Source organism: Coregonus lavaretus (genome assembly GCF_964263955.1).
Source record: "Coregonus lavaretus genome assembly, chromosome: 33".
In the NCBI taxonomy this organism is placed as follows: domain Eukaryota; kingdom Metazoa; phylum Chordata; class Actinopteri; order Salmoniformes; family Salmonidae; genus Coregonus; species Coregonus lavaretus.
Genome location: NC_140020.1, coordinates 27,295,537 through 27,322,833, shown reverse-complemented (window position 1 = coordinate 27,322,833; position 27,297 = coordinate 27,295,537). Strand labels below are relative to the sequence as shown.

At 41.6% G+C, this 27,297-nt stretch overlaps 1 protein-coding gene across 1 annotated transcript; it reads right to left on the bottom strand.

Moving 5' to 3' along the window:
- Positions 1-473: 473 nt before the first annotated feature.
- LOC311108480 (phospholipase B1, membrane-associated-like) lies at positions 474-25,724 on the bottom strand. Its single transcript, XM_084151107.1, has 37 exons — positions 25,700-25,724; positions 25,519-25,596; positions 25,348-25,413; positions 25,187-25,257; positions 24,982-25,057; positions 24,540-24,650; positions 24,296-24,361; positions 24,106-24,177; positions 23,790-23,864; positions 23,600-23,660; positions 22,744-22,802; positions 22,490-22,569; positions 21,748-21,791; positions 21,441-21,549; positions 21,246-21,297; positions 21,048-21,128; positions 20,824-20,889; positions 20,361-20,467; positions 19,824-19,905; positions 19,594-19,698; positions 16,562-16,657; positions 10,962-11,033; positions 10,671-10,748; positions 10,402-10,462; positions 10,094-10,152; positions 8,991-9,058; positions 8,797-8,840; positions 7,632-7,734; positions 7,355-7,406; positions 7,012-7,092; positions 6,819-6,884; positions 6,571-6,665; positions 6,372-6,453; positions 6,049-6,153; positions 5,809-5,904; positions 5,508-5,582; positions 474-1,017 (listed from the first exon to the last, which is right to left on the bottom strand). The coding sequence occupies exons 2-37, from the start codon at positions 25,561-25,563 to the stop codon at positions 751-753; spliced, it is 2,928 nt and encodes a 975-aa protein (XP_084007233.1). The 5' UTR covers positions 25,564-25,596; positions 25,700-25,724; the 3' UTR covers positions 474-750.
- Between the last annotated feature and the right edge of the window lie 1,573 nt (positions 25,725-27,297).

The following is a 27,297-nucleotide window of genomic DNA, read 5'->3' as shown; positions in this document are numbered from 1 at the left end:
GACACAGTCAATTCTAAGTGTATTAACATAATTTGGGGATATTCATTACTTTTATTGTGACCCTCTATCATAGCTCTATTAAATATTAACATGGTGAGACAACTTGTTGTGTACCTCAATAAAATACCCCCCTTTCTCCCTTTGTTAATCTCCATGGACAATGGCTCCCATTTCTATTGCATGGGCTTGGGTTACGCTGACCTATCCATCCTGGTAATTCATAGGGGCTCACCTGATGCAATTGAATGCCAACATTTCTCTTTTGAAATACCCAATGACATAGTTACTGACAATTTAACTGTTTTGGTTGATAGAAAGCTGTTATTGTCCATGACACCTAAATGCTTTTGATACTGTATTTTCACACTCAAATTTATAGAAAAAAATCTCTAGAAAAAAGTATTTGTTATCTGTTTCTGAATGGAATGTACATCAACAACGTTTATTGTTTTAAATAAATACAAAGGAATATGGAAATGCAAGGTGTACAAAACACACTTTATTCATACAAGAAAGCAGGAAGAAAATATGCCATAATCAGTGTGCATTTACAAAACAATTAGCAAATCTATTACATACTTTGTATCCAATATGTTTATGTTTACTACAACACTATACACTCATGTGTGCATGTGTGTGCGTACGCGCATGTTTGCGTGCGTGTGTATGCATGTGTGTGTGTTTGTGTGTTTGTGTTTATATCTGAGCCTTTGTGACCATTTCCAAACACCCTCTTAGAATTGAATATCATTAGAAACCAGTTCCTTTCATCTTAACCTCTTTCTCTCCCATTTTCCTCTTATTCTGCCGTTCTCTGCAGGACATGAGTAGCCAGGTGATTCCACAGCCAATCAGTAAGCCAGTGATGCCCAGCAACACGGGTACCCACACAGGTATGGAGGAGTCACACCGGGGCACAGGGCTGGGGGTGGAGGTGTTAGTGACTGGGACAGGGGTGGTGGTGGTAACAGGTGGACTCGGGAGGCTATTGACCTTAGTGAAGATGAAGGGTTGATCCTAAAGGAGAGAGCAAATTTCAGTTTAGGGGGAACTAACCTGAGCATAGATCTTCTTCTGAGACATTGTAAGAAGTAGCTTTTAGTAGGTGATATGGCTAAAATGGTCTGCTACTCAACCAACACACTCGACAACCCACAAGCACTGTCGAGTTAGCCTACAACTGACTCACTGATTGCCATTTAGCCAACACCTGACCAACCCTGCTGAAAAAAATAGCAAATACCAGCATGCATTTTCATGCTTGTCTATGCCGGTTCATGCTGGACTATGCTGGTCAAGCTGGTCTGAACAGCATGGTCTAGCTCAGGGATGGGCAACTTTGATGGGGGTGGGGGCCACAGAAAATCTGAACTAATCATAAGGGGCTCCACTCTTGACATTGGAGAGAAGTTTTGGAGTACATTTCCTGCAATTCTACACATTTTGCCATGGGCCGTAGAGAAAATGTTGCAATTTTAAAGCAAGTTTGCTACAATTCTGCACATTAAGCCATGGGGTGGAGAGAATATTTTGCAATTTTATAACTAATTTCATGCAATTCTATTCATTTGGCCATGGGGAGAGAGAAATGTTTGCAGTTTTTAAGCTAATTTCCTGCAATTCTACACATTTTTCCTTGACCGATGCCATGTTAATATGACTGACATCTCAGTGGATGTGACAAAAAAAATCAATGGGGGCCCCCTGGAAGTCAGGGCCCCTGGGCACGAGCCCGGTCAGTAATTCGACCATGATTACTACAAGTTTAGATAGCTGGCTAGACTAATTTACCAATCTAAAAAGTTTTAGTTGACATGGGCTAATTGAGTGACTGTCAGTGACTGACATAACAAGAGAAAAACTGCTGATTCACCACCAAATTTCGAAATTGCACCTTGTGTATTTTACTATTCTAACGCTCAACAGTAAGTTGAGACCCCGACTGAGTTACCGCCCCCAAAAAAGTATATACTGTATATTTATACATTTTTTTGGGAAATTGATCCATCCCTAGTCTAGCTGATGAAGCTGGTCTGACCAGCAGAGTCTAGCTGGTTCATAGATTGTATATATACTGTAAATGGATAAAGCCATCGATCACGTGACACCATTCATTCCTATGTGAAGACTCAATAGAGCATTTGAAGCCAGGGGGAAGATCTCAATTGCATACTCCTCGCGTCCTCTCTCCTCGTCTCCTTCTAAAAACACATTGGAGTAGAAGGTCAGAGGGGAGGGACCTCTGGCTTTCTCATCCAATGGGTTTTGAGTAGGAGACGAGGCGAGAGGACGCGAGCAGTATGCCCTTGAGATCTTCCCATAGAAATTGATTTACCCATGAGATGCCAGCTTAATAAGATGGCGTCTCATGGAGACATAAAATGCGCAGTTTGAGCTAGTCCAGGAAGTGATGTTGCAGGCTAGCTCAGTGCTGCCCCCTCTCATTGAGGATCTCAAGTTGAAGGCCGACCAGGCTGACCGGGGTACTGCAGGCTGCAGATAGAATCTAAATTATATTTTTAAAGGTGCAATATGCAGAAATCGCACCGACATTTCCTGGTTGCTAAAATTCTAATAGTTCATTTAATTTCTGTTTATGTGGGAAAACAAGCAGTCATTGTGTAGATAATCATTGTACTGTCTAAACCGCTGTGAAATATATATTTCCATAACCAAAAATATTGTATTTTCAGCTGTTTGAAGCTGATGTACGAAACCGAAAGTAAAAGACGCAAAAAAGAAACTGTAGCACAGGAAGCAAAGAAATAGCGCACATACAACAGATCTACCGCTTCTTAGACTTGCTTTCAATGACAATGACAGATCTTTAACTCACATTTCTATTTGAATTTGGTCGGGTCACCCAAAAAGTTACATATTGTAGCTTTAATGTCTGCAATTTTAAAATCATTGGTTCAAGGACATACACTATATATACAAAAGTATCTAGACACTCCTTCAAATTAGTGGATTCGGCTATTTCAGCCACACCCGTTGCTGAAAGGTGTATAAAATCAAGCACACAGCCATGCAATCTCCATAGACAAACACTGGCAGTAGAATGGCCTTACTGAAGAGCTTAGTGACTTTCAACATGGCACCGTCATAGGACGCCACCTTTCCAATAAGTCAGTTCGTCACATTTCTGTCCTGCTAGAGCTGCCCCGGTCAACTGTAAGTGCTGTTATTGTGAAGTGGAAACGTCTAGGAGCAACAACGGCTCAGCCGCGAAGTGGTAGGCCACACAATCTTACAGAACGGGACCGTCAAGTGCTGAAGCGCATAGCGCGTAAAAATCGTCTGTCCTCGGTTGCAACACTCACTACCGAGTTCCAAAATGCCTCTGGAAGCAACGTCAGCACAAGAACTGTTCGTCGGGAGCTTCATGAAATGTATTTCCATGGCAGAGCAGCTGCACACAAGCCTAAGATCACTATGCGCAATGCCAAGCGTCGGCTGGAGTGGTGTAAAGCTCGCCGCCATTGGACTCTGGAGCAGTGAAAATGCGTTCTCTGGAGTGAAGAATCACGCTTCACCATCTGGCAGTCCGACGGACAAATCTGGGTTTGGCGGATGCCAGGAGAACGCTACCTGCCCGAATGCATAGTGCCAACTGTAAAGTTTGGCGGAGGAGGAATAATGGTCTGGGGCTGTTTTTCATGATTCGGGCTAGGCCCCTTTGTTCCAGTGGAGGGAAATGTTAACGCTACAGCATACAATGACATTCTAGACTATTCTGTGCTTCCAACTTTGTGGCAACAGTTTGGGGAAGGCCCTTTCCTGTTTCAGCATGACAATGCCCCCGTGCACAAAGCAAGGTTCACACAGAAATGGTTTGTTGAGATCGGTGTGGAATAACTTGACTGGCCTGCACAGAGCCGTGACCTCAACTACATCGAACACCTTTGGGATGAATTGGAACACCAACTGCGAGCAAGGCCTAATCGTCCAACATCAATGCCCGACCTCACTAATGCTCTTGTGGCTGAATGGAAGCAAGTCCCCGCACCAATGTTCCAACATCTAGTAGAAAGCCTTCCCAGAAGAGTGGAGGCTGTTATAGCAGCAAAGGGGGGACCAACTCCATTTTAATGCCCATGATTTTGGAATGAGATGTTGGACGAGCAGGTGTCCACAAACTTTTGGTCATGTAGTGCACATCTGGTGTAATATAAGCAAGTATTGGCACCATGATTGTCTTACAATTTGTTATTTTATTTAGACGAATATTGCCCACGAAGATTGCCATTTTCCTCTTCACTATAATTGGGGATCCTGCTTTTCTGAAAACAACAGCCTGCAGTACTGTGGTTGCCCTTGAACTTCTTGGCTTCAATGAGAGGGGGCAGTCATTCTCCCATGAGCTGGTTATGCTGGTTGACCGGCATGGTCTAGCTGGTCAAGCTGGTCTGGCCAGCACAGTCTAGCTGGTTATGCTGGTTTACTAGCATGGTCTAGCTGGTTATGCTGATTGATCAGCATGGTCTAGCTGGTTATGATGGTCTGACCAGCATGGTCTAGATTGTTATTCTGGCTGATCAGCATGGTCTAGCTGGTTATGATGGTCTGACCAGCAAGGTCTAGCTGGTTATGCTGTCTGACCAGCATGGTCTAGCTGGTCAAGCTGGATGATCAGCATGGTCTAGCTGGTCAAGCTGGATGATCAGCATGGTCTAGCTGGTCAAGCTGGATGATCAGCATGGTCTAGCTGATCAGCATGGTCTAGCTGGTTATGATGGTCTGATCAGCATGGTCTAGCTGGTTATGATGGTCTGATCAGCGTGGTCTAGCTGGTTATGATGGTCTGATCAGTGTGGTCTAGCTGGTTATGCTGGCTGATCAGCATGGTCTAGCTGGTTATGATGGTCTGATCAGCGTGGTCTAGCTGGTTATGATGGTCTGATCAGCGTGGTCTAGCTGGTTATGATGGCTGACCAGCATGGTCTAGCTCAGGGGTGGGCTGCACAGATTGTACTGATTTGTTTGTCAAAATCAATTTGCACGCCAGAAAAAGGGCAGTTATTTGAAATATTTGGTCGATTATAATTTATACATACTTTCTATCTAGTTTTAGATGTGGCCTGAAATGTTTTCTAAGCCAAGATAATCCAAGTTAAAAGTTCAAATTGTTGGATATCCCCACTTTGGCTGGATTCCAATAGGAATTAAACATAACTTTGCAAGCCAGCATAATGTGACTCGCAGGCCTGATGTGGCCACTGTATTAGGGCAAAACATGTGATATGATATACAGTATGTAGTGTATAGTCTAAATAATTAAGTACTTTGATTCTGGTTTTGCTGGTGACCAGCATACCAGCATCACCAGCATACCAGCATAAGCTGGTCACCAGCATACCAGCATCAAAGAGTCCAAAACATAACAAAGGCTGGTCACCAGGGAAACCAGTACTAGTCACCAGCATATGCTGGTCTATGCTGTTTTTTTCAGCAGGGAAACTTTTCCCCAATAAATGTTGTATTCATTTCATATGCATTCAGTATACCTCAGAGGGGCAGTTGATCTTGGTGCGGTCGTATGTGAAGTTGTTGTAGACCTGCTTCATGCCCACCGGCTCCAACTGTAAAAACAAAACACTACCGCTGTCAGACCACAAACCTACACAAACCTATATGCCTGGATATACACTGACCATAGAGCTCATGTGTTTTGAGTTATGTTTCAGAGTGCTATCTATGTAGCCTGGGCCCAGATCTGTGGATGCTGTCTTGAAAATGAATTTAGGAGTTGGCAAGACAGCACAAACAGATCTGGGACCACACTACTCTATATGTGGCTGTCCTTACCATGTTGTTCCAGAGAGCAATGGCCATCTCAGCATGTGCTCGCTCACTGATGTGGAAACAGTCCACAGAGAAAAAACTCAGGTCAGGCTTCCCAATCTGAGGAGACAAGAGAACGCAGTGTCAGTGTGTGTGTGTGTGTGTGTGTGTGTGTGTGTGTGTGTGTGTGTGTGTGTGTGTGTGTGCTTGAGTGTATATGCATGCATGCATGCGTGCGTGTGTGTGCAGTTAAACCACACTCACCCCAATGAAAGGAACAAATGAGTTTCGTAAGTAGGGTTGAACGACAACAGTGAAGTCCTCTCGCCCATCATAGCGCCCCCCAGAGACCAGTCGCTCAGTCTCGATCTGGACAGAAGCATAGAGAGAGTAGAGAGAACAGAGACGCTGTTAAGTATTGTAGAATTGTGTTGGATTGATCTGATCACATCGAATCCCTGTATCTTTATCTGTGGAACTTATGTATCTCTGAGTAACACACTTTACATGACACATTGGAACATTGGAAAATATCCTCCAAATCCCAGTTGTTAAGACTGGTAGTTCAGACCCTGTTCTGCACTTACCTGGTATTCCTGGTTGATCCGTCTAACCTCTGTAAGCTCAGGAGAATTATCTTCAGGGTTCAAAAAGCAGGGGCAAGCTTTCCTGTGCAAAACAAAGACACGTGAGAGGAAACATTCTGAATATACACATTCTACAGACATAAGATGCAATGGGTGTAGCTGCTGTCTTTGTGGGGAAATGTGGAGGTTCCATACAAACCTCTGTATGAGGTTGCAGAACAGATCATTCTTCCTGACACTCCTCAATGGATTCATCTCCAGAACCTCGATAACATTGACCATTACCCTCGGTACCTTAGCAAGAGAGATGAAAGGAGAGAGAAAAGAGGGGTGAAAGATGGCATGATATTGAGCTTTAGATCTTTAGATTTAGCAATTTATCCTCGTTGAGTAAGTACAGGCTTTCACCTATAATAGATCTCCATTACCAAGCTTTCCATCACTTACCTCTTTGTACAGCATGTCCAGGCTCAACATCAGATTCTCACTGTAGTTCTTGGGTGTAAGGTTGTTCTGTGTAAAGAGGAGTATAAATAACACTAATTTTAACACTATCACAGTTCCCCAATGTGCAACAAAGTTATTACGATTGTAATACTTGTGTGTGTCTTTTGTTAGACTTTAGGAGAAGAACACATACCTGGTCCATGCAATAATCACACAGATCCCTGGAGCCAACGAATAAGGTCACTAGCTTCCAATCCTGTTCAAAATTCACCTTCTGTGTGGAAGACGAAGGGATACAGTGAGAAGAGAGAGAAATAGCTATATATGATCATACACTTATTTAATACAACAATACGTAATTATGCTTACTAATTGAGTCCAGTATAACTATTCAACACATTGAAGAGGCCGCGTCCCAAATGGCACCCTATTCTCTATGTGGGGCACTACTTTTGACCAGGGCCCATAGAGCTCTGGTCAAAAGTAGAGCACTATGTATGGAATAGGTGCCAATGGGACATAGACCAGAGTCTCACCTTGTCATCTTTCATGGCCTTGATGAGAGCTTGGACTTGGGCTGGGATCTCACTACAAGAGACAAAGAGACATTGTTAAAATGTAGTGTTTATTATGCCTTTATTCAAATGAGAAGAAAAGACAGGAAAAACTGAGGGGGAGGTGATAGACTAGCAGCCAGAGCTGCTGGAAATGAAGGATGACACAAAAAAAGAGGATGGGAAATAGATTGACAGCAAAATGAGGACAGTGAGTGGACGAGGGAACAGAGAGGTCTAAACTTAGCTCTCTACTCACAAGGCCTTGGCTCCAGGCACCGCCATGTTGAAGCCATTATTCTGCAGCCAGCCCTGACCCTTGGAGAAGCCCTGGAGGGAAGGGTTGAATTTCTTCAGGATGTCTGAGAGAGAAAGAGAGATTGGAAATACGTATTGGCTCATTCTGATAAAGCACACAGATATTTCAGTATCAAGTGGTCCTTTTTAGCTACACTACAGAGAGGGTGCTGGATGAAGAATGTTTCCTCTTTACAAGGAGGCTGCACTCCAAAGGAATGTCATGATATCATATGTTGAGACTGCCATCTTGTGGATGTATATGAAAATGCTGAAACGCCACAAGATCATGGCAGGGTTGATGTCATGTCTTGTGCACTGCATATTCATTGAAGTCTTTCTCCAAAGATGTTACAGAATTAGTCTTATGTGAAATCATCAATGTGGGGAAGCTAGTGTGAAAATACAGTGTACCAAGCTGCTAATTACTTCACACCGGAAGAAGTTAAGCTACACTAAAGCTACCATTAAGAAACATATAGGTTACTTACCTAAAGTTACTTTTAAACAGTAGCTCACTACATCCAAACTGCTTCGTAAAAAATTATCATACCTAAATCTGAAATGTCAATGACTACAAATTGCAAGAACAGATCACTCTGGTGTCAGATGTTAACAGAATGTGTAATTTAGCCTATTAAACACAAAAACTATGTTTCAAGTGAGAATTAGGAAGGTATGATGCTGAAAAAGAAAGGAAATTCTTGCCTACTTTACACATTTTATTTTTGCAAAACAAGTAGTGTGTAGTTCCAGTAGTTAGCTACACCACTACATGGCAAAAAAAGTAATTCAATACTGAAAACACAACCAACAATTTAAAATAGTTCAACTACCACCAAGCTACAGCAAAATGTAATTAAATTACTAGTGTGTAGTTCACTACTCCCAAACACTGGAAATCATGGCTCATTTGGCTCATTTTAGTGGACAGTTAAAGCAAAATTCCATCCAAAAACTTTTGGTATTTGTTTCATTAGTCCATTGTTGACATTTCAAAATACAGAAATCATCTCCGTATTATGCATTTTGCATCATATGACGCTGAGTTTTGCAGCATAGTTTTTGGGTGGTTTTCCTTTAAGATGAGCCAATAGGATCAGTGACAAGAGGAAATAGTGACTCACTTGGTAGTGTGGTGACAGTGTCCAAGGTCTGATCTCCTCCGATACTGCAGAAATACACACACACATTTAGTCAATTTCACTGTTGACAAGTGTTAAAAAGCAGTATGGCAGTGTCAATGTGCTCTGCAAGTGGTCCATAACGTGTATGCTGTGTAGTTGGACTATTTTTCTGCATGATTCATTACAGTAGGTACCTCCATGACACTCCTTTATACTCTGTGTTGAGCTGCAACACGTTCTTTGCCTTGGCTCCAACTGCTGCCTGCAAACGGATGACAACAAAGGCACATTAACAACCCACCATGTAACGAATATACTGTATCCTCTCAGCACAAAGGATAATATAAAAGTCAGACACAAGCATGTACTGCTGGTACATCAGTATGAATATGAATACACTTGACTTTGACAAACACTTCGAACATCAATGGGGCATCGCTAATGTCAAACGACTCCCCAATAACAAATGATTAGATGGTTCATATCAGAGTTTTTTCTGGATCAAAAATGGGCTTAGGTAGTGGGCGTGGCATAGGGCGTGGCAGAGGGTATGTCAATGAGCGCGGTCAGACATCGGCTCGGCTACATTTTAGAGAAAATGTTAGAGGCCCCCATCTTGGCGCTGTAGAGACATTTTTGCATTTCTAAGCCAATGTCCTGCAATTGTACACATTTTGCCATGGCTAATGCTGTGTTATTTTGCTCAAACATAATAACAAAATTAATACTGCTAAATTAATTGTTTTCTGAATGTTTTATTCTCCCTGACTGTCTAGCTGTTATTTTGGTGATTGTTAGTTCTCAAAGATGATATTATAAAAAAATACACAGGTCCATTATCTTTTCGACATACTATATATCTGGTTTTAGTCATTTAAGTTTACACTTAAAGTGTTTTTCCAATCCCGAAGATTTATTAACCCAAAAATTACACGTAAAACGTTTTTCCATCCCTAAAATTCATTTCCCCCAAATTACACTTAAAGCAGTTTTTCTTTTCACTGTTTGGATTTAGGCGACCCAAAAAAAACTTTTAGGCAGCTCGCCCAAGGATTACAATTGCATATGTCAGCAAATTTGCTATTAGCACATTCAGATTGTTTTGTTTTACAAGCACACATGCATGCACGGGCATGCACACACACACAAGCGCGCGCGCGCACGCACACACACATACACACACACACACACACACACACACACACACACACACACACACACACACACACACACACAAACACCAACATAACACACACAAACACCAACATAACACACACCAACATAAACACTCTCTTACAGTGTTTGAGTCTCCCAGTGCTGCCACCACCTTGATGTCTCCTGGTCGTAGCTTATGAACTGGGGACAGAGGAACAGATTGAAACATAAACACAAATACACCAGCATCTCTTTACTTTCCATAGTCCATAATGTTAAAACAAAGTCATCATACACTGTTGGGTTTCGACACCTATCTCAGACACGTTGTGTGATTTGTCTGGTGAGGGGGTTGGACAAATGTCATGCAACCAGGTCATTGGCCTTCCCTCAGTCATGCACTTCCTCTTATGAAACCTTGACCTCTTACTACATTTCTCTCACTCTCACCTGATGTAGGCACAGAGGTGGATGGAGTAAAATTCCCACAAGAGAAGTCACTTCCCCAGTTCTGGGAGAGAAGACACAACATATTGACTCATGAAAGGGAGACAGTATTGTGAAATATTTAATACCTAAATTAATTATGAACGCATTGCTGTAATAACAGTTATCATTACTCCTCTATCACTTAAAAATGTTGACTTGGTCCACCTTATCTACACATGTAAATTTTTTACTGGAAGGCACAGAGATTTAAACCTGGAATGGTGGCCTACCGTAATTGGTGGCGGTGTTGGGGTGGGTTCCTCATAGGTGTAATTGCTGTTGACATAGGTACGCACAAATGGTGAGGTCTTGGGGGAAGACAGAGACACAGTTGTATCAGCTAAACATATAGCACTATCAACACTTTATATTCATGAATTGACATGTTATAATTGCAGACTTTTCTGTAAAACTCCACAAGAGTGACCAGAATATCTCAGTAAATGCTATGAAAGAAAGTGAAGACAACACAGTAGTTCTATAGTTCCGACCATTGTAAACATATTGTCATAATACTGTACCTTAGAGGGGCATTTCACAGGGATAACATCATTAAAGTCCTGTTGGGTAGTTTTCTTGCCCAGAGGCTCCAGCTAGTGGAACACAAAAGCAACAAGAATGATTCAGCAACATGTCAGAGAATTGAAAAGAACTGGGATGATTGTATTATATCTTGGATTTCAACTCAAGGTGTTGTTTGTGTCTCAATTTTGTGAGTCTTCCTTTTTGTCCCTCAGTGCAACAGTGTTGTGTTTTGGGTAGTGACAGTCAGAGCCATATACTGTATATGTTATGACATGTCACATGTATTGTCACATGTGTTTATGAACTATCAGGGGCGGCAGGTAGCTTAGTGGGTAAGAGCGTTGTGCCAGTAACCGAAAGGTCGCTGGTTCTAATCCCCGAGCCGACTAGGTGAAAAATCTGTCGATGTGCCCTTAAGCAAGGCACTAAACCCTAATTGCTCCTGTAAGTCGCTCTGGATAAGAGCGTCTGCTAAATGACTAAAATGTAAAAAAAAAAATGTAAATTATAACATATAGATGGATATATGTGAGGCGGCCGAGAACCCGTTGGATGTCGCGGCTGACTCATTGTTAGGAAAAAGCCAAAATGCAACGAAAATCCGTTTTGGGGAAAATTTAGATTTAGGCTGTTTTGGATACTTTAAACCTTTACTTTATTGTAATGTAAAAATATTGCATGATTACTTAAGGAAAATAGATCATTTTAAAGTTTTTTTACATTAGCTTGCATTCCCAATGTGAAAACGCTAGCTCAAACTTCCCTGATCTGAGTGTCGCAGCTGACTTGGCCCATTCAAGACAACATGCTATAGATAAATTAAATCAGGTTGGTTTAGACACAGAATAACTAGCTAGATAGTTAGTAATGTAGTAGTATAAAGTTGGCATTTACAATCAACAATGTAGTTATGAATGCAAATGGGTCGGATTTTCATTTTGTCTACGTAGCTATGCGCCGGAGCTAATCATTCACGTTCATAAAAGAGGTTCAGACTTTCTTTCAGTGTTGCTTGATCAGTGGGTAGGCCTATTAGCTGGCCAAAATGTCATGAAAAGTGATTAAAACATATTAAAAGTATTGCAGTAATTTCAGCAGTTATTTAGATTTTAGGTAGCAAAGCAATCAATATCCTATCCTAAACTTTTTGGAAGCAAGAGGCATATTATTATTATTATTATTATTCTTTGTGTGGCTTTCCGGCAGACTAGATGCTATGTTGCGTATTGCTGCCTTTCATAGTTTTGAAAGTGCTTTGCACATTTGTTAAAAATGAAAGGGAAAAGGGAAATGGGGAAAAAAGGAAATTGCACTGCCATTCGGGAAAGTATTCAGACCTCTTGACTTTTTCCACATTTTGTTACATTACAGCCTTATTCTAAAATGGATTCAATAAAAAATGTTCCTCATCAATCTACACACAATACCCCATAATGACAAAGCGAAAACAGGTTTTTAGAAATTGTTGCTAATATAAAAAAACAACAACTGAAATACCATACTTACATAAGTATTCAGATCCTTTGCTATGAGACTTGAAATTGAGCTTAGGTGCATCCTGTTTCCATTGATCATCCTTGAGATGTTTCTACAACTTGATTGGAGTCCACCTGTGGTAAATTAAATTTATTGGACAGGATTTGGAAAGGCACACACCTGTCTAAGATCCCACAGTTGACAGTGCATGTCAGAGCAAAAACCAAGCAATGAGGTCGAAGGAATTGTCCGTAGAGCTCCGAGACAGGATTGTGTCGAGGCACAGATCTGGGGAAGGGAACCAAAACATTTCTGCAGCATTGAAAGTCCCCAAGAACACAGTGGCCTCAATCATTCTTAAATGGAAGAAGTTTGGAACCATCAAGACTCTTCCTAGAGCTGGCTACCCGGACAAACTGAGCAATCGGGGAAAAATTTAAAAGAAGGGCCTTGGTCAGGGAGGTGACTAAGAACCCAACGATCACTCTGACAGAGATCCAGAGTTCCTCTGTGGAGATGGGAGAACCTTCCAGAAGGACAACCATCTCTACATCAGAGGGATCCTTGATGAAAACCTGCTCCAGAGCGCTCAGGACGTCCGACTGGGGCGAAGGTTCATCAACAGGACAACAACCCTAAGCACACAGCCAAGACAATGCAGGAGTGGCTTCGGGACAAGTCTCTGAATGTCCTTGAGTGGCCCAGCCAGAGCCCGGACTTGAACCCGATCGAACATCTCTGGAGAGACCTGAAAATAGCTGTGCAGCGACGTTACCCATCTAACCTGACAGAGCTTGAGAGGATCTGCAGAGAAGAATGGGAGAAACTCCCCAAATACATGTGCGCCAAGCTTGTAGCGTCATACCCAAGAAGACTCGAGGCTGTAATTGCTGCCAAATGTCCTTCAACAAAGTACTGAGTAAAGGGTCTGAATACTTTTGTAAATGTGATTATTCAGTTGTTGTTTTTTTATACATTTGCTAAAATTTCTAAAAACTTGCTTTGTCATTATGGGGTATTGTGTCTAGATTGATGAGGAATAATAAAATAAAATAAATTAATTCATTTTAGAATACGGCTGTAACTTAACAAAATGAAGAAAAAGTCAAGGGGTCTGAATACTTTCCGAATGCACTGTATATATACACCACTATCCCCAACAACCCACCACCCCTTCCCACTACTTTGTCCCCAACAGATCCTACACCAGGCCGTCGCTGGAACCCCTTCTCTCAAATCCCCTTGTAGTTCTTCGGTATTAAAATCTCTGATACCCAAAAATGTATCTGCTGCTGCTACTACCAATTCAATCTTCTGGGATTTCCTTTCCATCTTGCGGCACAATTAATGACCATTCAATAAACACTAAGAAGCCAACCTTACTAAAGCACAAGCTGTTCGGGTCACTCTGTTCTGGCCTACTACTCACTGAGATCCTCTCAGGCTCCCTCACCTTTTGCCCACCATCCTCTACTTTCCTCACTGCCTCAGCATATGACACTTTCTGCACTGCTTCAAAGTGTCTCACTCACACAGGACATTTCTGATCCCCAGCAACATGGCCACCCCACAATTGAAACACTTTTTCCACCAAAACTACACACTCGTTTGTCCCATGCCCTCCTGCACACTTATCACACCTCAGAATCTCCCCCCTACATACTGCTGCAACATGACCATAAACTTGGCACCTGAAACACCGTAGTGGGTTCGGAACAAAAGCTCTCTGGATAACTTATATACAGTACCCTAGCATGACTTTATCTGGCAAACACTCTGCATCAAAACTCAGAAGGACAGACAGGGTCTCCTCAGTGTCGCGCTTGCCACCGGGTCTGTGTCGCACTTCAGTTTATCCACCTTAACACTCAACCCCACCCCAGTTTTCACTCCTTTCAGCGGCGCTCTGCTCCGGAGAGCAAAGCAGGACAATGCTTTCGTCTCGAGTCTCGAAACCCTCTCCCTCTGGATAATTTGACTGAATTGACAGAACCCAACTCCTTCTTCACCCAGCCTGATCCCACAAACGGATCGGACAAAAGGCATGGGTACACTTTCTCCACTAATCGTACTCCCACTGGGCCAGAGTCATCTCAGGCATTTTCCTGATCATTGGGGTGAGGCTCGGAAGCCTTCACTTCACCTCATTCTTTCTCCTCACTTTTGTCAGGATCAATTTCAAGTTCACTATCCATCGACTGCTCAGGGTCTGAGGTGAGAGAGCATCTTCAACGAGGAGCAAGCAGGTATGTTCAGATAGCTAGCTAGATAGCTATCTAGTTATGTACACAATGCATTAGCTAGAATTTATAAAATATCAGGCCATCACTACCTCCATGTACTTTGCATTTGTTCAAGGTAGACTATAGCCAGTGTTGTTGGAGTGACAGTACTCTTGAAGACAAGTAGGACGACAAGATGGTATAGCTAACGTTAGCTGAATTGTTTCACTGACTATTTCACCAGCCATTGAGAGAGAGAGAGAGAGAGAGATAATGGACACACAAAGGTTTGAATAGGAATAGAGCCCCTTCTTTGTGTGTGTGTGTGTGTGTGTTTTATAAACATTTGGGTCTCCATGACTATTTACTTTATTGTGGACTCAAATAAATAAGACTGATAAAGCACCGAAACATGTTTTTTTCCCTCAGGGTAAGATGGTGAAAGGAATGGGCAGGCACATGGATCTGGTGCCCAGCACTGGATCCAAGGTGGTCGTCACCATTTACATTTTTTGTCATTTAGCAGACGCTCTTATCCAGAGCGACTTACAGTTAGTGAGTGCATACATTATTATTTTTTTATTTTTCATACTGGCCCCCCGTGGGAATCGAACCCACAACCCTGGCGTTGCAAACGCCATGCTCTACCTACTGAGCTACATCCCTGCCGGCCATTCCCTCCCCTACCCTGGATGACGCTGGGCCAATTGTGCGCCGCCCCATGGGTCTCCTGGTCGCGGCCGGCTACGACAGAGCCTGGATTCGAACCAAGATCTCTAGTGGCACAGCTAGCACTGCGATGCAGTGCCTTAGACCACTGCGCCACTCGGGAGGACTCAGCTAAGGTAAGAATGATGACCTAGTAGTTTGTGTGTTAGAGATCTCTTTGTGTTTGTTTGTCAGAGAGAGATTCAAATTCATTAATATCAATATGAATGAAATCCTTCTTGCCCACTGCCATCCAGGCCTTCAACAACACCTGGTCGCAACACACAGCACTTTATTTGCTTTTGCACACTAGTACTGTACTATTTTACTTGCCTCTCTACAGTTATATTGATGCTTTGTTTGACTGTCTTGTAGTGTTGTGAGTATTTGTATTGTTTTTACATTGTCGGTATGACAAACTCATTTCATCTTATCTCTCAGCAGATGAGATTGTTCCTGCTGGCCAATTATTACCATTATTTTTTGCCATATTTCATGCCATCCAGTGTTGTATATAATCAAATCAAGGATTTGTTGTTGGATTTTTTGTTGACGGTTCATAATCGCACTGAAATGTACATTATTTTGTATCATTTTATTATACTGTATATGTATCTATTATTTACAGTATAATAATTAATTCTAGTAATAATCATTGAATGCAAACAATACCAGCAGTTGCTGTTTTAAAAATAATGAATATAGTGACACTCTCTTTTGAAACAATCAAGTTGAGTGTTGGTGTTTTTCTCTCATGCCTCTCAATGGAGTTAGAAAAAAACTTAACAGAGTCTTTGAATGTTATTTTCTCCGTTTTTAGGTTTTGGCTGAAGTCAACTTTAAAAACTCATAACTCCGGTATTGATAAAGATATCTAAATGATTTTTAAAAATATCTGGATTTGGGACAGTTTGTAGTTTTCAGAACTTCAAAACAAGTTCAAAATTTGACGATGTGAAGGGTTTGCCTAGGCTGACACACATATTATGTGTTACACTCTTAGAAAAAAACATTTAAAGAACCCCTTTGGTTCCAGGTAGAACCCTTTTGGATTCCATGTAAAACCCTTTCCACAGAGGGTTCTACATGGAACCCAAAAGAGTTCTAGCTGGAACCAAAAATGGTTCTACCTTGGGACAGCCACAGAACCCTTTTAGAACCCTTTTTTCTAAGAGTCTATTGGGTCTCACCATGTTGTTCCAGAGACCACGAGCCATCCGAGTCTGGGCCTTCTGACTGAGATGGAAGCAGTCAGGACTGAAGTAAGTGCGGTCTGGACGTCCATCCTATGTGTCAGATAGAGAGTGTCAATGTGTGTTTGTGTGTGTGTGAAAGACAAAGTGGAGATAAAAAATACTAAGTAAAAAGGTGTGCAGGTAAGTTTAGAAACCCAATAGTTTTTTTTGTTTTTTTTTTGCTATATACAGTTGATGTCGGAAGTTTACAAACACCTTAGACAAATACATTTAAACTCAGTTTTTCCACAATTCCTGACTTTTAATCCTAGTAGAAATTCCCTGTCTTAGATCAGTTAGGATCACCACTTTATTTAAAAAATGTGAAATGTCAGAATAATAGTAGAGAGAATGATTTATTTCAGCTTTTATTTCTTTCATTACATTCCCAGTGGATCAGACGTTTACATACACACAGTTAGTATTTGGTAGCATTGCCTTTAAATTGTTTAACTTGGGTCAAATGTTTCGGGTAGCCTTCCACAAGCTTCATTGATTATCTATCACTTTTTGGAGAAATGTCCTCTGGTCTGATGAAACAAAAATAGAACTGTTTGGCCATAATGACCATCGTTATGTTTGGAGGAAAAAGGGGGTGCTTGCAAGCCGAAGAACACCATCCCAACCGTGAAGTACGGGGGTGGCAGCATCATGCTGTGGGGGTGATTTGCTGCAGGAGGGACTGGTGCACTTCACAAAATAGATGGCATCATGAGGAGGGAAAATTATGTGGATCTATTGAAGCAACATCTCAAGACATCAGTCAGGAAGTTAAAGCTTGGTCGCAAATGGACAATGACCCCAAGCATACTTCCAAAGTTGTGGCAAAATGGCTTAAGGACAACAAAATCAAGGTATTGTAAGTGGTGACCTAACTGACCTAAAACAGGGAATTTTTACTTGGATTAAATGTCAGGAATTGTGAAAAACTGAGTTTAAATGTATTTGGCTAAGGTGTATGTAAACTTCCGACTTCAACTGTACATACACTACCGGTCAAATGTTTTAGAACACCTACTCATTCAAGGGTTTTTCTTTAATTTTACTATTTTCTACATTGTAGAATAATAGTGAAGACATCAAAACTATGAAATAACACATATGGAATCATGTAGTAACCAAAAAAGTGTTAAACAAATCAAAATATATTTTATATTTGAGATTCTTCAAATAGCCTCCTTTTGCCTTGATGACAGCTTTGCACACTCTTGGCATTCTCTCAACCAGCTTCATGAGGTAGTCACCTGGAATGCATTTCAATGAACAGGTGTGCCTTCTTAAAAGTTAATTTGTGGAATTTCTTTCCTTCTTAATGCGTTTGAGCCAATCAGTTGTGTTGTGACAAGGTAAAGGGGGGTATACAGAAGATAGCCCTAGTTGGTAAAAGACCAAGTCCATATTATGGCAAGAACAGCTCAAATAAGCAAAGAGAAACGACAGTCCATCATTACTTTAAGACATGAAGGTCAGTCAATACGGAAACACACTTTGAAACTTTCTTCAAGTGAAGTCGCAAAAACCATCAAGCGCTATGATGAAACTGTCTCTCATGAGGACCCCCACAGGAATGGAAGACCCAGAGTTACCTCTGCTGCAGAGGATACGTTCATTTGAGTTACCAGCCTCAGAAATTGCAGCCCAAATAAATGCTTCACAGAGTTCAAGTAACAGACACATCTCAACATCAACTGTTGGAGGAGACTGTGTGAATCAGGCCTTCATGGTCGAATTGCTGCAAAGGAACCACTACTAAAGGACAACAATAATAAGAAGAGACTTGCTTGGGCCAAGAAACACAAGCAATGGACATTAGACCGGTGTAAATCTGTCCTTTGGTCTGGAGTCCAAATTGTAGATTTTTGGTTCCAACCGCCGTGTCTTTGTGAGAAGACGCGGTGTGGGTGAACGGATGATCTCCGCATGTGTATTTCCCACTGTAAAGCATGGAGGAGGAGGTGTTATGGTGTGGGGGTGCTTTGCTGGTGACACTTTCTGTGATTTATTTAGATTCAAGGCACACTTAACCAGCATGGCTACCACAGCATTCTGCAGTGATACGCCATCCCATCTGGTTTGGGCTTAGTGGGACTATCATTTGTTTTTCAACAGGACAATGACCCAACACACCTCCAGGCTGTGTAAGGGCTATTTTACCAAGAAGGAGATTGATGAAGTGCTGCATCAGATGACATGGCCTCCACAATCCCCCGACCTCAACTAAATTGAGATGGTTTGGGATAAGTCGGACCGCAGAGTGAAGGAAAAGCAGCCAACAAGTGCTCAGCATATGTGGGAACTCCTTCAAGACTGTTGGAAAAGCATTCCAAGTGAAGCTGCTTGAGAGAATTCCAAGAGTGTGCAAAGCTGACATCAAGGCAAAGGGTGGCTATTTGAAGAATCTCAAATATAAAATATATTTGGATTTGTTTAACACTTTTTTGGTACTACATGATTCCATATGTGTTATTTCATAGTTTTGATGTATTCACTATTATTCTACAATGTTGAAAATAGTAAAGATAAAGAAAAACCCTTGAATGAGTAGGTGTTCTAAAACTTTTGACCGGTAGTGTATATAAAAAACAATATATATATATATATATATATATATATATATATATATATATATATATATATATATATATATATATATATATATATATATATATATATATATATATATATATATATATATATATATATATATATATATATATATGTATATATATATATATATATATATATATATAGACACAACAGATTGTAATTACAGTTGGACATGATCAACTCAGTGTGTGTGTGTGTGTGTGTGTGTGTGTGTGTGTGTGTGTGTGTGTGTGTGTGTGTGTGTGTGTGTGTGCGTGTGTGTGCATTTGTGCATTTGAGTGTGTGTAGCCATGAAACGGCATTGGAATTTTCACACACATTGATCAGTCATACAATTGTTGTTTTAGAGAACAAGTGAGTGACAATGCAGTGTGCCTAACCTCCTTCACTGGAATTATGATGTCTCGTAGGAAAGGCTGCAGGACCACCGTGAAGTTGTTATGGGTGTCGTACCGTCCTGACTCAACAAGCTCATGCAGTCCACGCTGAAAGAGGTAGAGTTCGTTTTTGTTATTGGTAATCAATGAGCAACCACCCTCTATGGTATTTACCATAGAGTCAAGTATAATATTGTGATCTCACTGCACTGCAGAATTAGTCTTTGCCATACCTGATAATCTCTGTTCAGATCATTGAGTTTCCGAAGTGTTACAGAGCCCCCCGTAGGTGAGATGACACAGGGACACAGAATACTGAAGGAGAGACACAAGATCAGGTGTTACTGATCTAGACTTCAGAGATCCGTTGGTACATTGCCCTACATAATGGCAAATATATGAAAGTGGTGGCTTGATGAGGAGGATTACAGATTTTTGTATTTATTATTTTTAACCTTTATTTAACTAGGCAAGTCAGTTAAGAATAAATTCTTATTTACAATGACGGCCTACCCCAGCCAAACCCAGACGACGCTGGGCAAATTGTGCACCGCCCTATGGTTCTCCCAATAACGGCCGGATTGTGATACAGCCTGGAATCGAACCAGGGTCTGTAGTGATGCCTCTGTTACTGAGATGCAGTGCCTAAGACTGCTGCGCCACTCGGGAGCCCACAGATAGGGTCCATCCCGATTCAAAGTGTGCACTTGCACACTCCCTGTCATGGATTATACAATGGTGATGCTCCATCTGCAGCCAGGGACTCTTACCTGGCAAGCCAGGTAGGGCACTTGAGATCGGCATTCATTTCTGAGTGCATCTGTCTCAGGATGGGGATGTACAGAGGCTCCACCAGGTTGACCAGGGCCCTCGGCACCTGAGAGAGAGAGAGAGACAGAGAGAGAGAGAGAGAGAGAAAGAAAGAAAGAAAGAAAGAAAGAAAGAAAGAAAGAAAGAAAGAAAGAAAGAAAGAAAGAAAGAAAGAAAGAAAGAAAGAAAGAAAGAAAGAAAGAAAGAAAGAAAGAAAGAAAGAAAGAAAGAAAGAAAGAAAGAAAGAAAGAAAGAAAGAAAGAAAGAAAGAAAGAAAGAAAGAAAGAAAGAAAGAAAGAAAGAAAGAAAGAAAGTGTTTGTGTTAAACAACAAGTAATTGAAACACAGGAAAGCATGTGCTAGCTGATCAGATTTGTAAATGTAAAAATGTGGAAAAAACTGTGACAAATCTACAGCTCTGACCTGTTTATGAAGGTAATCCAGAGACTCACGAATGTGGTGCACGTAGTTGTCAGTGGAGTAAAACAGCTGTGGGACAATGAAAGGTAGTGACAGTCAGAGCAATGGAACATGCACATCCGGTAAAGTATCACTGCAGACAGAGTTCTTAGAGAAGGTCACGATACAGAATGGTATTGTATTGTATCTTAATGTATTGTATCTTATCATATAGTATTGGTACTCACAGAGTTGTAGCAGTACTCACACATGTCATTGCCTCCAATGAACAAAGTGATAACTTTCCAGTCTTCTTGGAAATTAACGCGCTGTGTAAGAGGACAGAGGGTGAGAACATGTTCACATATAAGCTTGTGTATTATATCAATCTATGTGTGGTAGACAAACAGAAGTAGATTCAAATATAATTCAGGATAGTCTTTTACCGAGTCATTCTTCATCCTGGCCACCAGTGCTCGCACTTGGTCTGGTATGTCCCTTAAAAACAAACACAGACAATCCAACCTCACTATTCAGCAACAGTATAAAGACTACAAAACATATTCAGTAAAACATAGGCAGTCAGAGAGGAAGGTATGTCTGGATAGAAGAGTATCATATGGACTGGTGATGAGACTCACTTGGCTTTTTCTCCGGCCACAGCCTGGTTGAGGAAGGCCTGAGGGGTGTGCTCTTTGCCTTTGGCCACTGAGTAGCCAGTCAGGAAGGGGTTAAACTCACGCAGGATATCTGAGCAGCAACACAAAAGACAAAGACATATCAGTCAAACCTGAACACATTGATAATGATACACATAGAATAACTGTATTTGTCTTACTGTACTGAATGTAAATGTGTGAATGTGTATTCCAGCCGTTTGGCAACATTTTGTCTACACAAGTAGCCTGATAGCTAAGACAAGATGACAGCAACAGGAAGGTGACTCACTGGGAAGAGTGGTGACAGTGGTGAGGTTCTCGTCTCCACCGATACTGAGAAACACAAAGACAGAATATAGACTATTTAGAAATGTAACTAAATAGATTAGTGTTCACAGGAAGGCCAAAAAGATCATCAAGGACATCAACCACCCGAGCCACTGCCTGTTCACCCCGTTATCATCCAGAAGGCGAGGTCTGTACAGGTGCATCAAAGCTGGGACCGAGAGAATGAAAAACAGCTTCTATCTCAAGGCCATCAGACTGTTAAATAGCCATCACTAGCACATTAGAGGCTGCTGCTGCCTATTGAAATCACTGGCCACTTTAAGAAATTGAACACTAGTCACTTTAATAATGTTTATATATCTTGCACTACTCATCTCATATGTATATACTGCATTCTATTCTATAATATTCTACTGTATCTTAGTCCATGCTGCTCTGTCGTTGCTTGTCCATATATGTATATATTCTTAACTCCCATTCCTTACTAGTTTTGTGTGTTTTAGGTATATGTTGTGAAATTGTTAGATATTACTTGTTAGATATTACTGCACTGTCGGAGCTAGAAGCACAAGCATTTCGCTACACCCGCTATAACATTTGCTAAACATGTGTATGTAACAAATATAATTTGATTTGATTTGATTTGACCTCTACCTCCAGGTAACCCACAGCACAGGAAGATGAACTGATATTGACACTGCACTTTGTACTGCTGTGTTATTGCAGGAGTGATAAGGACCCACCTCCATGATAACCCCCTGTACTGTGTCTGGACATCCAGTAGGTTGTTTACGCTGGATCCCGATCCGACACCGTTGCCCGCCTGCCGGTTGGTCAAAGAGAGTGTTATAGAGATAGCAATATTATGAGTGTAATAATACAGGTAGTAATAGCATATGATTAGTAACAGCCCTGCAACTGGGTAATGTAGATTCATTCACTAATGTACTAGCTACTACAGTACAGATAAAAGGTAAACAAGGAACAGTTGACTTACTGTCAGAGAGTCTCCCACTGCTGCTATTACTTTAATATCGCCAGGCCGGAGAGCGTGAACTGTGAACGCATAGAAGATGAATCAGGTGATGAGAATTATGTAAGGCAAACTTTATCCAAGTAGCCCAATCAGAAACCTGTTGACATCTTTCTGTCTGTTTTCTAAAAGTTTTACGTTCCATAATACAGTAAGTCAGGGTTCCCAAACCTTTTTGGTCCACGACCCCATTTTGATCAAAACATTATTTGCCAATTTTTTATTGGGGCTATAACAGTCTATTACGAATCAGTCTGACAGTACTTTTGAAAGTATTTCAATCTGAAGGAAGTATGGTTTGAAGTGACTGTAATGAATCAGAAAGGTGAATTTGCTTTATGATCTTCTGTGTAGAAAATGACTTTATCATGGATGATGTTCTGTTACCACCAGTCTGATTTAGTGCCTATCCACTCTGTTCTAATGAGTCAATTGGGCATTGTAGAGGGAAACAGAAGTCTTATCTGACATTGAAGAGTTATCTTTAAGTGAAGGGTTCATAATATTGTGTAACTTAAACGGTTCAAAGGATAGCGCCACATTTGCAAGAAGAAAACAGAAACCGCTTTGTTTATTACATTGCATCTAGCGGCTACCGGAGGTTACTGACATAACCCCGGTTCTATGAACCAAGCTTGAAGCTTTTTTGAGTTTCTCTCACGACCCCATTTTCAAATTAGACGACCCCACGTGGGGTCGTGACCCCTAGTTTGGGAAACGCTGCAGTAAGTACAGGGTTATACAAGACCAGGGAATACTGGCTCTATTTCAACAAATAAGCTGTATACTGTATATTGTATATAGCGAGGATTCCTCTCACCTGAGGTGGGTGGGGAGTTGGAAGGGCTACGGTCCTCGCAGGGCATATGAGTCCCCATGATCTGATGACAAGACACGCAGAGCACATCCAGCGTAATTACCATGTATAATGTGTACGTGGAGACCACTATGTGCAGGGCACTAATAGTCCTACAGTATCAGGCCTTATCAACATGACAACAATAACTCACAGGGTCGAGAAGAGGAGAGGGCTCACTGGTATGATCTGAAGGAGAGTTACTCTCTGTTCTCAGGAAAGGCCGGTCCTATGGGAGAGAGGGGGATAAGAGAGAGAGAGAGAGAGAGACAAGACAGGGGGAGAAAGAGCGAGAGGGAGAGAGGGGGGGGGGGAGAGAGAGAGAGAGTGAGGGGGGGAAGAGAGAGAGAGAGAGAGTGAGAAAGTGAGAGAATGAGAGAGAGAGAGAGAGAGAGAGAGAGCGAGAGAGAGAGAACGAGAGAGAGAGAGAGAGAGAGGTCTGGTTTGTGTTAGAGGCAGCACTCTCTCACCTCACTGGGGCATGGCACATAGATAATCATGTTATTTTCCTCCATGTTCTGCTGGGCTATGGTGGGCTGCAGCTGAAAAACAGAAGAAAAAAAAACAGAGTCAATTCTCCTTTGTTTGACTTGACTGAACTGAGAGTCGAGACAATGCCACAGAGTGTTAGCAGCATGTGTAGTATTTGGTGTGACTCACCAAGTTGGCCCACATCTGTACTGCCAGTTTGTCTGTGTGTAGTTCACCCGCTCTGGGGGCAGCGCTCTGCACAAAGATTAACATTTGTGTTACACACACTGACACACGTATGCGTGTACCGGTATGCAAGTGTACGCACACACACACACCATAACAACTCAACTCTGCATCACACAATAAGAGAGGCACATTAGCACATTAATGTATAAAAGTTGTAGGGAGGGTTTAATGGCTTCTCACTCACAATAACAGAGGCGGGGTTTGCTGTGATGAAGGGGGCATCCTGCAGTAGGACGGTGAAGTCATTTCTGTTGCTGTACCACTGCTTCTCCACCAGGTGTCGATCAAGGGACTCCTATTGACCACCATGAATAATAGTTAGTAAAATAAACTATATATAATACACCTATTTAACTGAAATGTTGGTCCAATAAATCCACAGCAAGGAGAGATGAGTGTGCAACTTTCATTTTAACTTGTATAATCCCCTGTACTACAGCCCCTTCCGTCCATATCTCCTGTAGACCTACTGTATGTTGTTTATCGTATTTTATGTCCCATAAGGGAAAACAGACAATAACATGCAATCTAATCTTATTTGATCTTATTTGTATAGTAGAAGCAATGTAAACAACACATAGATGTTGGGGATATAGGGGATATGACATAGATGTAAGACATTGCACCTGCAGGACTTGTGTGAGGATGGCCCTCAGTAGTCTGAACTCCCCTTCATGTTCTTCCTCCATACATTGACACATCCTGTCAATAGACATACAAGCAATCACATGTCTACCACAAACTATAGATTGAAATCAATGAATCATTTAAAACTCAGGGAATGAGTGCGCCGACTGATTGAGGAGCTGTGCTATTGGTTGAGAAAGTCACCTGTTCTGATAACGAAATCCAGTATCATACTCTCCATACCACAGTGCAACATTGACAATGGTCCGCTTCAACTGCAAATACATTAAGAACAATCTTAACGATCATCTAAATTAATGTACTGTAGCATTGCTAAGAGTGTCACACGAGTCTCCAAAACCCACCTGTGACTGCAGCACCTGCAGCGCAAGATCCACCTGCTGGACAGCTGCTTTGATTGTCTCGCTGACCTGCATACACACAAACACTCACTCAAAGGAATGCAGCTATTAACACTGTAATGTCATGAAATACAGACGTTGACTGAAATCCAGACATGTGAGGTGGCTACTGACCTGGTCCTGACATACACAGAGCTCATCCACCTGAACGAAGAGCATCACCAGCTTCCAGTCTGTGTCTAGCTCAACGGCCTATCAGAGAGGACTGACACAGTCAGAGATGACAACCAGGGAAGCTGTTCTGATTCTATAGGACAATGTGTTGGGTGATGTAGAAGGAGAGTCACTAGAATACCTGGTTACTCCTGAGGGAGAGTGGTAGTTCCTTTGCCTGCTCCACAAGAGCCCTGCAAATTAACAAAACATGGTCTGAAATACTACCTTTGTCTGTCTTTACTCTCACAGGGAGCAAGTGTAGTTGTGGTTTACCTGTGCTGTGAGGATTCAGAATAGAGGTTTGTCGGACTAGGAAGAGTACTGGTCATTGCAGGGTTAAACATGGCCAGCAGCTCTAGAGTGACAGAGAGACGGGGAGGAGGAAGTTGCTTGATTATAAGTGAAATCAACATTGTCATATACACATGGCTTGGCACTTAGTATGGGGTGAAAAAGACTATAGAAAATGGCTCTGAATCCTCTATATATTAAGTATATACTGTCTATATAGATATACAGTACCAGTCAAAAGTTTGGACACACCTACTCATTCCAGGGTTTTTATACAGAAGATAGCCCTATTTGGTAAAAGGCCTAGTCCATATTATTTGAAGAACAGCTCAAATAAGCAAAGAGAAACGATAGTCCATCATTACTTTAAGACAGGTCAGTCAATACGGAAAATTTCAAGTGCAGTCGCAATAACCATCAAGCATTATGATGAAACTGGCTCTCATGAGGACCGCCACAGGAATGGAAGACCCAGAGTTACCTCTGCTGCAGAGGATAGGTTCATTAGAGTTACCAGCCTCAAAAATAATAAGAAGAGACTTGCTGGGGCCAAGAAACACGAGCAATGGGCATTAGACCGGTTCTTTGTGAGACGCGGTGTGGGTGAACAGATGATCTCTGCATGTGTATTTCCCACTGTAAAGCATGGAGAAGGAGGTGTTATGGTGTGGGAGTGCTTTGCTGGTGACACTATCTGTGATTTATTTAGAATTCAAGGCACACTTAACCAGCATGGTTACTACAGCATTCTGCAGTGATCCGCCATCCCATCTGGTTGTTTTTCAACAGGACAATGACCCAACACACCTCCAGGCTGTGTAAGGGCTATTTTACCAAGAAGGAGAGTGATGGAGTGCTGCATCAGATGACCTGGCCTCCACAATCCCTCAACCTCAACCCAATTGAGATGGTTTGGGATGAGTCGGACGGCAGAATGAAGGAAAAGCAGCCAACAAGTGCTCAGCATATGTGGGAACTCCTTCAAGACTGTTGGAAAAGCATTCCAAGTGAAGCTGGTTGAGAGAATGCCAAGAGTGCGCAAAGCTGTCATCAAGGCAAAGGGTGGCTATTTGAAGAATCTCAAATATAAAATATATTTTGTTTGACACTTTTTTGTTTACTACATGATTCCATATGTGTCATAGCTTTGATGTCTTCACTATTATTATACAATGTAAAAAAATGTAAAAATAAAGAAAAACCCTTTAATGAGTAGGTGTGTCCAAACATTTGACTGGTAGTGTAGATACACGTATGCAATTGGTTTGACCAGACACATCGGACTTTCTTGGTACTAACATACAGTAAGTGCCACGTGAGTTGAGAGTACACTGTGTCTATCGCTTTCATCTTTATTTATGTTCTTTTCTATTGTGTGAGAGGTACAATACTCTTTATCTCTTCCTTATGAAATGCTTTCTTGTGAAATTGCTGGCAGCAAAGTCT

Bases quoted from the DNA above. Each gene is read 5' to 3' on its own strand.
- LOC311108480 (XM_084151107.1), bottom strand. From the start codon at position 25,563: ATGCTCTTCGTTCAGGTGGATGAGCTCTGTGTATGTCAGGACCAG. The intron at 21,550-21,747 runs GTGAGTCACCTT...GTTGCTGCTCAG, and splicing joins CACTGTCACCACTCTTCCCA to ATATCCTGCGTGAGTTTAAC. The intron at 16,658-19,593 runs GTTAGGCACACT...TCTGACACATAG, and splicing joins TCATAATTCCAGTGAAGGAG to GATGGACGTCCAGACCGCAC.